This window comes from Cynocephalus volans, chromosome 6 (genome assembly GCF_027409185.1).
Source record: "Cynocephalus volans isolate mCynVol1 chromosome 6, mCynVol1.pri, whole genome shotgun sequence".
Taxonomy (NCBI): Eukaryota; Metazoa; Chordata; class Mammalia; order Dermoptera; family Cynocephalidae; genus Cynocephalus; species Cynocephalus volans.
The window spans coordinates 12,978,545-12,993,138 of NC_084465.1; the positions used below are offsets into that span (position 1 = coordinate 12,978,545).

Sequence of the window (14,594 nt, forward strand, 5' to 3'; positions counted from 1 at the left end):
TATTAATGACCCTAAGGGCATTTATCACTAGCTGTATTTATTGAATTCTGTGTGTCATGTCTGAGCTGAATCACAGAGAAAAGCATAAAGCAAATAAATTACACAAAGTAATTCACTATCAATGAGCTAGCTTTTTACATTTATTAAGGTGAAGAATTGGTATTAACCTGTGTATATGCTGTGGGGCTCTTTCATATTTGCAAATAAGAAAAGATGAGACCTTCTTCTCTGTACTCTGTTGGGCTAAGCATGATTCTTCTTGACACGTATAGCATTTTCTGGTACTAACCTGCCCGACCGTCACCACCACTTCCTTCTAGGGAAATAACCCCATAGCTTACTTTCCATTCAAATAACCGCTGTCATTTTTCTCCTCACCCCTTCTAGCCTCATGTTGAAAACAAATAATTATGTCAAAAGACAAAATAATTACAGCAAAAAGGGAAAGTTACCTATGTTAAGAGCCACAGGAAATATTTCCCTCTATAACTTTTATTGAGTATAGTGTGGAAAACCCTGTTCTGGAGCTAAGATGACCTACAAAGTCACTTTGTCATTCTTTAAAGGATGTAACATGGCCAGCCTCATACGAATACAAGTGACCTTTAAGAATTGTATCTTAGTCTATTCTGGCTGCTATAACAAAATACCATAAATTGGGTAGCCTGTGAACAATAGAAATTTATTTCTCACAGCTCTGTAGGCTGGGAAATCCAAGATCAAGGTGCCAGCAGATTCCATGTCTGGTGAGGGATGGCTGGTTCACAGATGGGTCCTTCTCGCTGTGTCCTCACATGATGGAAGAGGCAACAAGCTCCTTCGGGCCTCTCTTATAAGGGAACTACTCCCTTTTATAAGGGTCCACCCTCATGACCTAATCACCTCCCAAAGGCCCTACTTCTTAACACCATCACATTGGGGATTAGGTTTCAACACACTAATTTTGGAGGGAGACATTCAGACCATGCTGAGTGGTGATCTGAGAAATGAAGAAAGGGCCTTCATGGTGTCCTGTGCTCCTCCTTTATCTCATAACATTTCTGTCACCTCCTTTATCTTCCACTTTTCTTCTTTCCATTGCCTGAATATGGGTATTATTTATATCTCTCACCCTTTTGTCATGACCTCATTTATTTATTTTAACTTTTCATGCAGTGCCAGTGATGGAGTTTGGATGTGTTGTTCCCTCCAAAACTCATGTGGAAATTTGATCCCCAATGTGGCAGTGTTGGAAACTAATTGAGTCATGGGGGCGGATCCCTCATGAATGGATTAATGCTCTCCCTGGGGGAGGGGGATTAATGAGTGAGTTCTCACTCTATTTGTTCCCACGAGAGCTCATTGCTTAAAAAGACCCTGGCACCTTCTCTCTCTTGCTTCCTCTCTCTTGCTTCTTGTTGCCATGTGATCTGCTTGTACCCGCCGGCTGCCTGCCTCTTTCCACCATGAGTAGAAGCAGCCTGAGGCCCATGCCAGATGCAGCTGTCCCAGAATCGTAAGCCAAATAAACCTCTCTTCTTTATAAATTACCCAGTCTCAGGTAATTCTGTTATAGCAACACAAAACGGACTAAAACAATCAGTTACTATGAAGGCTTTCTTTCCTTCTCTGTTACTTGCTAGTGCCCCCAAGCCTGGTTCTTCTTGTGTGCCTCTGTAGCATTCTGTACTTAACTTACAGTGTCCGTTCTGTAATGGCCCTGTTACTTGTCTATATCCACTCTTAGACTGCAGTCCTTTTGAGACTGTGGAAACTATTGTATGCACAGTCTGACACATGTAATGTATTTTTAATAAATACTTGATAAGTTGAATTAAGTATCCTGTAGATGGAGGATTCACCAGTTTGCAGTTTTAGCTCTGACCTCTCAGCTCTATTTCTACATTGACAACCTTAGCTGAGGTTGGGCACTGAAGTATTCTATAATTTTAGACTCCAACTGCCTAAAATATAGTTCTAATTGTTATTTGTTTTAACTGGTTGTATTAAGATTAAATCAAATTTATAAGATTTACATATTAGTTTTAGTCTTTAAAATTAAGAATGTACTGTTTATGGAGAATGTTGACAAAGATGATTATGATGGTCAATTGAGCCAGCTTTTAGAATGCCTTAATGACTAGTCTGTCTTATAGGAACAGGTGGTCTTGTTAGAAGACTTTTACATGAAATCATTCCGCTTGCCATGTGCATAGATGGATAGCGATAGCTATAAGTAAATGACCCACTCTACCTCTTACCCAGATTTTTGAGCAAACTTCATTTCTACCCAATTAATTGATAATGGGTCAAGAACAACATCTTGCAGGAACAATGAAAGAATGTAAAATGACTATAGTCTATGTGCTTAAGTATAATTTGTTTAGTTTTCTAGAAACACATTGCGTAGATGTGATTTAGGAGAAAAACTACCTTTTCATACAAACTCTTATTTAGGTCTTGATACATTATACATCTCAGAGAAAACATGCTAGTTTATGTGAAATATGTAAGAATTCATTTTAATACATTGTTGTATCTGATGTGTATTATATAATTCATTGTGCACACATCTTTGGTCTCCATGTTTGTAGTGTAGATATTCTATGAGTTTTATTTCTGTGGTCCTCTTCTCTTAGTGCTTTTATCTTTTATTCTTTCTACAGCAAAGGAGACAGTACATTTTGGGCAAAGAGTTGATGGTAAATTTTAAAACAACTTTTCTTCTAAAACCTTCTTATCTTAGGTTTGCTGTTGAATTCATCTTTTTCTTCGTTATATCACATTCTTTCTTGGCTCCACCTAGACAGGTCATTAATTAAACATGTAAACTGGTTCTCTGGAATGGAAATACACTGTAATCTCATTCCCAGAAACTGCAGGTCACTTATGTAGAGTTGTCTGAGCATTGAAATCCTAGCAAAGCCACAAAAGTAGACCCTGTATTTCTCTTCATATAGAGAAAATTCATTCTTTTGTATCATGAAGGTCACTGACAACACATTTCACCACCTGCATATATAATGTTGATAGAGTTTGGATGTGTTGCCCCCCCCAAAACTCATGCAGAAATCTGATCCCCAGTGTGACAGTGTTAGAAGCTGTTTGAATCATGGGGGAGGATCCCTAATGAATGGATTAATGCTCTCCCTTGGGGAGGAGGGGTAGTGAGTTAGTTCTCACTCTATTAGTTCCGGTGAGAACTGGTTGTTTAAAAGACCCTGGCACCTCCTCTCTCTCTCTTGCTTCCTCTCACCATGTGATCTGCTTGTACCTGCCGGCTCCTTGCCTCTTTCCACTATGAGTAGAAGCAGCCTGAGGACTATGCCAAATGCAGCTGTCCCAGAATCATAAGCCAAATAAACCTCTGTTCTTTATAAATTACCCAGTGGCAGGTATTTCTGTTATGGCAACACAAATGGACTAAGACAAATATCAAACTGCCGGAGTTGGAGAGGCAATAATATGATTTCTGATATAACATATTATGCTTGGTATAATAGTGTCTTATAAAATGTTACACTGAATTATTAAAATCTTTTGATTAAATGTGTGATTATAAAATTGCTGTTAAATATTATTTTAAAGAATAATCTCCTTTTCGTAACATTTTGGGTAGTGATTCAAATTTGAAATTACAATGTCAGTCAGTGAGAAAGTGATTTTCTCAAATGCGTCTTTTTAAAAATTTATGTTATGTCTGAATTATAAAGTATTTCAAACATAAATTAGTTACAGATTCATTAAATATAATATGAATAAGTATTAACTATAATATATAAATATATAATCTAGTGGGGCAATTTATACCAGTACTAATAAGGATAAAATGTAAGTAGGAAAACTGAAATTCTTAACCTACTTTAATGACATGTGATTAATTTAGATTAATACTAATATTTTGTGTATATAAATGGAGGTTTTGAAGCCTCAACTAGTTTGTTCTGTGAGTGGTCATAGTTCATTCCAGGAAATACTGGATACAGTTGATTATTTTGAAGAAGTGAGAAAAGAAAAAAAATCATTTTACAGAACATATTTGATATAATTTCAGCCTTATTAAATCTGTTGAGCCTGGTTTTATGGCCTAGAACAGGGGTTGGCAAACTATAGCTTGCAGGCCAGTTGCCTCTATGTAAAGTTTTGTTGGAACACAGCCATGCCTATTTTTTTTCCCTCTTTTCTACAGCTGCTTTTGTGCTACCATGGCAGAGTTAAGTAGTTGTGACAGAGACTTTATGGCCTACAGAGGCTAAAATATTGACTGTCTTACTCTTTAAAAAAAAAAAAAATTCTGACCCTGGCCTAGAATATTGTCTATTTTGAAGAATGTTCCATGTGCAGTTTTAAAAGTATGTGTATACCTGCTGGCTGGGGTGTTCTGCATATATATAATTAGATGAAGATGACTGATAGTGTTTTTTTAAATCTCACTATTTTAGAACAGCTTTGTTGAGATGTAATTCACATTCCACACAATTTGCACATTTAAAGTGTATGATCCAGTGATTTTGGTATGTTCACATATGTGCAACCATCACCATTTTCTGTGGTGGCAAGGATGTGGAGCCCCTGAGACTGGGTAATTTGTAAAGAACAGAGGTTTATTTGGCTTATGATTCTGGGACAGCTGCATTTGGCACAGTCCTCAGGCTGCTTCTACTCATGGCAGAAAGAGGCAGGCAGCCGGCGGGTACAAGCAGATCACATGGCGAGAGGAAGCAAGAGAGAGAGAGGAGGTGCCAGGATCTTTTAAACAACCTGCTCTCGCCAGAACTAATAGAGCGAGAACTCACTCACTATCCCTTGTCAAATGGTAATTCTGTGTTTTGTCATTTACTCTGCCAGATTGTTTTCTCTTCTATTCAGATTTGCCCATTTTTAAAAGACTTTATTTTTTTAAGAGCTGTTTTAGGTTCACAGCAAAATCGAAAGGAAGATACAAAGATATCCAAGACCCACTGTCCCCACACATGCATAGCTTCCCATTATCAACATCCCCCACCAGAGTCGTACATTTGTTACAATTGATGAACCTACACTGACACGTCTTCATCACCCCAAGTCCATAGATTACATTAGGGTTCACTCTTGGTGTTGTACATTGTCTGGGTTTGAACAAATGTGTAATAACATGTATCCACTATTATAGAATAAAGCAGCAATTACTGTCCTGAGCTTCCATTTTCCACTGTCTGTGTACCATTATTTCACTTATTTGGTCTGGTTTTGTAAGTGGGTATGGTGAGTTAATTCCTATCACATGGGTAGAAGTAGCAGTCCATATAGTTAATTTCTTACTGATCTATAAAATTTACATTGCTGCTATTGATTGCTCAGTTACAGAACTGAATATTCATTTGTTGTTTTACTTACTAGAATAAAATATCCTTTGGACAAGCCTCATGTGATTTTGTGATTGTGCCTCTCTTCCCCATTTTTCCACTTATTAAAACAAACCACGAACCAAGAAGCATATGTGGAGCATACCTGGAGCCTAATGGCTTATGGTGTGGGGTCGCTTTGCACTGCACGCACACTGCTGCTTGGTTACCACACACCTCTTGTAAGACATACAAGTAGAGCATATTTCAAATAAGGGCCAAGATTTTGGAAGAAGTGAAATTGCATCCTGTGAGGGAACTGTCACAAGAAGACTTCCCTATGCCAGTCAAGGGATTCTATTATTCAATGTGGAAAGGTGGAGAAGGAGAGAGAACATTTGCAATCTGTGTGACACCTATGAGTGGGCTCACAGCCTTGGCTTTCTACCATAAAATTTACTTCATAGAAGTGTTATGCAAGTTAACTAAAATTATATTAATAAACATATGTAAAATGTATGAACAAAATAGAGACTAGCATAGAACAAATATTCAAAAAATATTTCCTGGAAGCTTTGCTCTGGGGTAAGAGCCCTCAGGTCTTTCTCCTTTTTGCAGCTTTTTTTGTATTTCTATCTATGTTTAACTTTTTGCAGAATTATATTTTTTGCTTATCATTGTTGCCTCTTCACTATGTTCCCTCCTCACTATGTTCCTCAATTATTATTTTAACTGCGTGAGGTGCAGATTCTACCTATCTTTCTTTTGTTATTGTTTTTGTTATTTTCTCTGCATGTATATAGCATATAAAGAAATCCTTAAATAATTATTTTGGGAAACAAAGTTATTTTCTGTCTTGTGATATTGATTCCTGAGCTACGCAGTTTGAGAGGATGAGGTCAAGTATCTTAAGAGGTGAAACATTGTCTTACTTAGATAACCCCACTAGAGGCATTTATCAGCTCAGTGGCTGATTAAGTACTATGTAATGTTCATGTAATCAAAGTCTAAGAGTTTTCAGTTGATTTCTAATTTCTGCTCACTTTTTTGTTTGCTTTTACAAACATTGTTATTAATTTTCTTTTTAGTTTTCAAATTATGTTTTATAAAATTTTTCAAAGAAAAAAGTAATGCTATCCCCAGAGATAATTAGGGTGAACAGCTTGGTTCACTCATTTCCATAATTTCCTTCATGCTTTTAAAAAATGCACAAATACATTTACAGGTGTTTTTGTTGTTTTGATTTTTACTGTTTTTTTTAAAAAAACAATAAAGATAATAGTACACGTATTTTTATAGAACTTGATTTGTTTGCTTAATAATGTGCTAGACATTCTCTTTAGGACAGTAGACAGAGGTCAACTCATCTAAAAGCTGCCTAATTTTCCTAACATGGTACATAATATTTTTTTCCCACCTTCCCTGAATTGTTGAACATCCAGTTTTTTCTCCCCTTATTATCCTCTCCTCCCTCCCCTTGCTGTATATATATCCTATGTACTGTTTTTTTTTTTTTTTTTTTTTATAGGAGAGATTCTCAAAGTAGGATTGCTTATTTGTAGGCTGTATTCCATTCTTTCTCAACACTCACTCTTCTTAATTTTTGACAATTTCTTGTGTAAAGATAGTACCCTAGTATCATTTTAACATTTATTCCCTTTATAATTAGATTTACCATGTTTTCATTATTTATTGTCCTTTGCATTTCTTGTGTGACTTTCCTTGTGTAAATAGCCTTTGACACTGTTTTCTATTGGGTCTTTTGTTTTCTTTACCATTTTGGAATACTTTTTGTATATTAGAGACAGCAATCCTTATGGACTATACATTTTCTATATATAAAAGTGTTATATTTTGACCTTGTTTATTATATCTTTTTTTCCTAAACATGTTCATTACGGTTTTCCATAATCCAATATATCTTTTGGCTTATCTATCATTGTATGTTTTCTGTCTTTCCTAAGAATGACTCTCTTTTTCAAAATTACACAAATACTTAAATATCTTTTGACACCATTATTATACTTAGAGACTTATTCATGAAAACAGTTGAGCTGTTTTTGACCTTATCGTATTTTGTATCATGCTCCTTTACTCTCTTCATAATTAAATAATGTAGTTTTGCAGAGATTGTTAGCCCAAATCTTTGAATGATCATTTCTTCCTTTCTTCAGACTGAGTACCATTTTCTTCTTATACTTGTAGTCACACTCCTCTTCAACAATATTCTAAAATGTTCTCCGAACATACTCTTTTTTGATAACATATCAAAATCCTATCCTTTCTGTAGGAATTGGCACGAATCCTTCTTCCCTTCTGCCTTAGGGAAACTTTTATAAAATGTACAGGTTGACCAAATTAATAGTGATTAATAAAATCAGGAGGAAATAGTGCATTTATGCAGAGAACTTTCCCCATAAGAAACATAATTGTTCTGTTTCATAAGTGTGTACATGTGGGAGGCTGTATACTTAGACATTGAAGAACAGAGGTTGGACTCCCTGGGTATGAATTCTGGTTCAGCCTCTTATTAGCCTTATAATCCCGGGCAACCCACCTAACTTCCCTAGTAATAACTTGCATTTTAACTGAATAGCTCAAATTGTACTTACTGTGTACCAGGTATTTTCTAAGTGGTTTACATATATTAATCCTCACAACCACTCTCAATTACCTCTTTTTACACATGAAGAAATGAGGCTACGAAAGGTTGAATACTTTGCAGGAGCTCGGAAGTGTGGGGAGAGCAGTCATAACAGTGAGTGCCTAACTTCTCTCCTCATTCTTCATTTCCATTTCCTTCTTTCCCTTCCTTCCCTCTCCTGGCTTTTCTCTTTTTGCCATTTCTCCCCTCCTTTCCTCTCTTTTCCCTTCTTTCCTTTTCTCCTTTTTCCTCCTACTTCCTCTTCTCTTTCATCCTCCTATCCTCCTTCCCCTCTACCTCTTCATTTTATTTTTATCAGCATCTATGCACTTGGTGCTTTGGGGAATACAAAGATCAATCAGAGACTGAACCTGCTCCCCCAAATTCACCATCTAATTCAAGCTAAAAGATATATACAGAAATTGCTTTAAATGAAATCAAAAGTAAAAAGTTTAGTGCTATTAAAGCTTTAAGGGAGTAATAGTTTCTTCCTTGGGGGCAAAAAAGGCTTTTTGGAGGGATATCCTCCGTTATTGGTATCAGGAAAGATTTTATGAAAGACAGTAGTTGTTTTCTACCACATCATGTTTAAGCACTTTTTCTAAATTTATCACCCTCCCTCTAGATTATTGCTTGTGATGGATCTTAAGCTCATTAATTGATCTCAGCCCTTTTTGGACCCTTCCTCTGTCATGAGTGAATGACAAGTGCGGTAAGAGTTAAAATGTACACATCAAAGGAGTCTGGGTGGGCCATTTGTGGAGAATTTGGTACACCATTAAGTACTAATGAGTCAGTGCCCATCGATTGAGGATAGGAAGAAGAGGTATATTGATGTGATCTATGTCAACAGTAGACAAGAGATGTGATCAGTGGCTACGCAAATCTGTATACTCACAGTCAGTTGCTATGTGTAATCAGTCCCCAAAGAGTTCTGAAAATAAACTTCTAGTGTAAACTGTCATTTATGTCTTATCATAGCTCCTCTACATCTTTGAAGTGTCATCTCCAATAAGTACCTCTTCAGAATGCCCGGGTACCATGGTAACAGCTGCCTCAGAAAGAGTGAGATGGGCTTTTAATTACAGCGTCAAAAAGTACATTTCAGGAAGTTTCAAAAACTAGTGTATTATATGACAAAAAGTTGTAGTTATTTTAGTCATCTCAGCATGAATACCAGGTTTATTTTTGGCAGGGGTCTTCTTAGAAATAAGCATCCTGGTTCAATTTGAAAGCATATATGTTATATTGGAGAAAATGATATTAAAAATTAACCAAACTTAGTTATCCTCCACCTATGTAATTTTTTTTTGTTTTCCTATTTCTAGTTTATATGACAATATAATTGAGTTTAGAGGATTGCTTTCTCTCATTATTCACAGTGTAAGATAAAAGGAGATCTATTTCTTTTTTAAGATGATCTATCCTATGGGGACAGACATTGACCTGACTGTGTGTATCAGCTTTTATTTTTCATTTTTATTTATTATTGAAATCAATATTTGGAGAGCAATATAAAGTCAGTCTTCTTAGGGAGTTGCTTGAACCAGACAGCACAGACCCAGTCCTAATTTTAAATGGCTGCTTTACATGGTGAGGGAGGTAATAGTGTATTTTTTGTCCTGATAAGACATTCACCTAAATAGGTATAAAGTGAAATTGAGAGTGATAGATATGGTGTGAAATTTTGAGGAAGAAAGTTGATAGGAAGATGTTGAAACCAGGCAAGATGCTTTAAAAACCTAGATACTGCTATTTACTTTCCGGTTCTGTCTCATTCTGAAATAAGCTATAGTCTTCTGCACATAGTTGATGCTCAGTAAATACTTGTGGAATGAACTGAATAGTGAAAAGAATTATTGGGCCTAGCTCATCCAAGCTCAGCAGTCTATGTGATAGATCTTCATGGGAAACTTTCTCTTACCATTTAATCACAGGAAGGTGTATAGCTCAAAGAAAAGTTGGCTCAACAAACGTCACTTAGACTAGGTATGGCCTAAGAAATATTTTTAATTAAGAAGCTTCATCTCTTTTGAATTCCCAGGGAGGTAATGCTTCTGTCCTTTTACCTAGGGATCTAGTCTGTTAGGTAACAATTTGGCCCTCTTGAGAAGACATAATAAAAGTTCTATTATTCTTTTGAATCAGAACAATTAACTGGATAAATGGCTACAGATCTAATTCTTATGGTATGTGAAGGGTAGAATATTTCTGGAGGAAGCAAAAGCAAACATTCTCTTCTTCATTTCATATATTTCTGGGGCTCGAGACGCTAGGGTTTTTTTTGTAGGAGTACTGAGAAAGCCAGGGACATTGTATTTCTCCGCAGCTAGGAGTTTGATGTGAGAAGAAATTTTACTATGTCACATAAATATTTTATGTAAAAACAATAAATGATGGCTTATGTACATTGAGTAAGGTAGCTTTTCTAAAAGTTGCTGTGAAAAAAATATAGCAGGGAAGAGAGGTAAGGTAATCGTAATATTATTAGAAACCTCCGCATTTGGGAATCCCTCCATATATTTAGTAACTGTGACCCATGTAGTATTTCAAACCTAGATAGACTCCTGTTTTTAGAAATATGTCAATAGGACATTTGGAAAAAAAAAATTAACAGTTTATTATTTATTCATATTTGTTATGAACATTCATGAGACACAAAGCTGATTGTCACCCCTCGCGCCCAAGATGTGAAGGCCAGATCCATTCTGGCAGCATGCCCATTATCACAAATTGTGTTTGTACCCCGTGTCCTCCACCCAATTATCCCCAACCTCCCTTTCTCCACCTTCCCCCCTCCACTCCATTTTGTATCCCAACGTATGTTCTCGCCCTCTGCAAGTCCAGCACACCGCTGTGGTCTTTGAACTGACTCATGCTCAGCACAGAATGCCGAATCTTCATGATCATTTGTTCTGTTCACATCTTTTGAAAGTTCTGAACTTGTGTAAGCATGCAATAATGTAAAGCTTTGTATATAGGTAGAAGGTACTATGCAAAGATGATGAATGTTAGTGTTAGAGTTTTTAAATTGGGAATATCTTTTAACCAATAATCTTCTTTAATCTTTATTTGTTTTAAAAGATAAATATTGACTGACAGTCTGATTGAGTTGATGAATTTGTTGGATATGTGGAGTTCACCTCAATCATACTGTATTGAAATCAAAAGTATATAATGTGGCATCCTATTAACTCTGAAAATGGTCTTTATTTGTTTTTGTGTGTTTGCTTTTTGTTTTCATTTTGAGTACATTAGTTTTCCCTCTGGTCCTTATAATCACAGTTTTAAAGTTTAACAAATAAATGGACCAAACTAGTTGACTTACTTGGAACTGTTTCTTTCAGCTTTTTGCCTGAATTCATCAATGGAGACTTTGATTCTATTAGGCCCGAAGTCAAAGAGTACTACGGTATTAAGGTAAACCACAAGCACTTTCATATTCAAGATATTTCTCATATGATTGCTTTTCCTACGTTCTTTCTGATTTTCTTGGTGTAAAGGTAGGGACTGAGAAGCTCACTGTATAATAATTTTTTATAGCTTTTTAAAATTATAGCAATTATACACATTCAGAATGGAAATTTAAATGATGACAAGTGGAAATGCAATCTTGAAGAAATTCTATCACCATCAGATAAGTATAAATCAATCCATTAAGCAAATATATTTTAATGAGCTTATAGTTTATATAGGCTCATTCAATATACGTTTGTTGCATACATCCTCAGTGAGTATATATTTTTTACAAATCATTTTTAATTTTATTTAATGAATGTAACTTATTTTACTTAACCAATTCCCAATTAATGAACACTTAAGTTGTCTTCATTTTTTTCATTGTAAACTCTAGTAAAAAATCTTTGTAAATGAATTTTTGCAAAAATTTTGTGTTCCTAGAATTTTAGAACCAATGTTTTTTTCTTCAACATTTAGTTTTTTTGAAACTATTATTACTCTGCTCTGAATAAAGCTATTCATTATGACCTCAGATTAATAATAACCTGGACCTTATAAAGGTGTTCATTTTATCACCATTGTTGTACAAATCTTCCAGAGATCCTTGCCACTTAACAATATATAAGTGGCCTAACTGGAAATGATAGAAGTCAAATAGTGTATTAAAAGTAATTTTAATTCAAGGTTTCTCTGGTTTTAGAAGACACTGTAGAGTTTTTAATATAAAAATTATAGCATTAGTAATTCTTCTAGCCAAAACACTAAAATGTGTGTTATTCTAAACTGGTATTAGCAAATCACATATCTTTTTATTTTAAAGAAACAGCAGGTATTGAAATCATAAAACTTAAAATTCTCTATGAGGCTTGGAGAGAGATGAGATAAATTCAAAAATGAGAGAGGAAACCTTTCTTAGGAAGGAAGGAAGGAAAGGAAAGAAAAGAAAAAAATAGAAATGGGCAAAAAGTACAGCATGGTTCTATGTAGGAAAACAAAGATATTGTAGTTATAAAGGGTAGACTGTGATGACATGGAAATTCTGGGGTTGGCATCAAATACAGATCTGTGCACATTCCATCTGCCCACAAGCTGATCAAACTTTCCTTCAGCAAATGAAGACTGTTCCCAAGTCAGTGTTTGATATTCATGCTCAATTACTTTAACATTGACAGGTTCCTATTCATTCCCCACAGTCTTACTTCTCTTTAACTCCATACCTCAGCCTCGTTGGGGTGGAAAACCTCAGCCTTGCTTACAATGCGGAATTTTACAAATACATAGATATCAATCATATTTTGGGGAGTGTAAGAAACAGCAGGAGAGGCAGGGACAGGCAGAGTCAAAAAGTTGAGGATTTGGCCAGATGTGACTTGTCTCTCTCTCTCTTGAATGCTGCTGGCTTGTCAAATTGTAAATGCCAACCTGATCATTCCCGTTCAGCATGAGGAAGGGGAAGCCAGCTTTTTTATTTCTGGATGTAGTAAAGTGGGGGTCAGGGATAAAGGAAAATTTTGAGTTAATACCTCTTGATGAATTTCTCTTACATTTCCTGCTTCACTTTTTTCAACCTTAAAAATGAATTTGTATTTGTTAAGGTTTAGTTTTGAAAGTAGGGTTCATCTGACTCTTCTAATTTCTAAAGTGCATGCATATTTCTAGGTCATGTATCAATGAGTGTTGAATTCACTGCTTGAATTTTTAGGGTATGTTCCTAGAGGGCATAGATGATGTCTTTTATATTGTTAATGTGCCCTATAGAGTTCTTAGTGAGTGTCTGGCTGCAGTTTTAATAATGATGATAATTACAACAAGTTAATGCAACATTACACACACTTCATATAAGCCATTATCTCCAACTTAAACAGTCTTTTAGCTGTTCTTTCACAAAGGAGGTTATCTCCACTTTAAAGTACATGCCTCTTCCTCCACCAACCTGGTCTGGGTTTTCAATGAAGCTGAAACTGGGACGCTAGTGAAGAAGGTAAAATAAAGGAGAAACTTAAAATGCTATGTTAATTGTAAGGTGGACTGTGTTGCCAACATTTCTTCATACAAAGTGTTGAACTCTGCAAACTGTGTGCGGCCCTTAATTTACTCTGTTGAAGTCTTCCTTTTCAGGTAAAATCTTTGTGCTGTAATATCTTTGTGTATCCCCCCTTTGCCTATTTGTCTTAGTTCACTAATATTAATACAGAATGAGGAATGTCTCATAGATTTTACCCCTACTGTTTTTTATTTTTTCCATTTTTCTGGTTCAGTCAATGCTTTTATGATTCAAGGCTAAAATCACCTATTTTGATCTTAATTATTCATCATGCCCACATGCATTTCAGTTTCCTGACAACTTCAGAAGAGACTGCATTATCTCATGTAATTCCTGCTATTCTTTTATTGTTATAAAGTCTGTGGGGTCCTCACTGGATATATAGGAAAGACAGTTTCAAAGCATGCTTCTTTAATATTTAGGAGGTTAAGAAACTAGTTGTAGTATTTAGCTAATGCCTTCAAAAGTTACAGAATAACAAGGTTTTTCCATAAATGTTGGTATGTAAGGTAGGAGATAAAAATATATTGTAAATATGTTACCAAAACCCCAAAGGTCTGTTTGCTTGCCACTCAATAGCCAATAATTGAGAGACAAGTGTTGGTGTAAGGAAAGATAGCCTTTAATCAGGAAGCCGGCAGCCTGGGGAAATGGTGGACACATGTCTCAAAGACCATCTGTGCTTTTCGCAGACTTGCCAAAGGGTTTTTTATATGGATGGGTAGTAGGGGGACTGATTCATGGTAACCTAAGCAGGGACATTCAGGAAAATTGCAGATAAACATCAAAAAACTTCTCAGGTGGGAGCTGATTTATGGTCACCATCCTCCATGAAGTCAAGTCACGGATTCAGTTCCTGTTAACCTCAAAAAGATCTAGTTAGTAAGCTAGTAAAGAACGGCCACCTGGGTTAATAATTTCTTCTATAATTATTCTGTGTACAATGTGAGCAAAAGTCATTATGTTCTAGCAATCACGTGAACAAGAACCATTGTTTTCTAATGTCCAGCTGTAAGCTATGTGGTTCAGGTTGGAAGAGTAAGAGAAAAAAACCTTTTTAATTTAGAAGTTTAACAAAATGGTGTCACTTCTGTTCAGCCTGTTACAAATATAATAATAAAACATAAAATAATTTAGAAAAATT

General features: G+C 35.6%; 1 protein-coding gene across 13 annotated transcripts in view; it reads left to right on the forward strand.

Annotated features, from left to right (window-relative positions):
- The window catches only part of TPK1 (thiamin pyrophosphokinase 1), a 355,873-nt gene that overhangs the window by 157,486 nt on the left and 183,793 nt on the right, over positions 1–14,594 (forward strand). For all 13 annotated transcript variants that reach the window (XM_063099234.1, XM_063099241.1, XM_063099246.1 and 10 more), the window contains one exon: positions 11,295–11,367. In XM_063099234.1, coding sequence (XP_062955304.1) covers positions 11,295–11,367 — 73 coding nt within the window. The remainder of the gene's footprint in view (positions 1–11,294; positions 11,368–14,594) is intronic.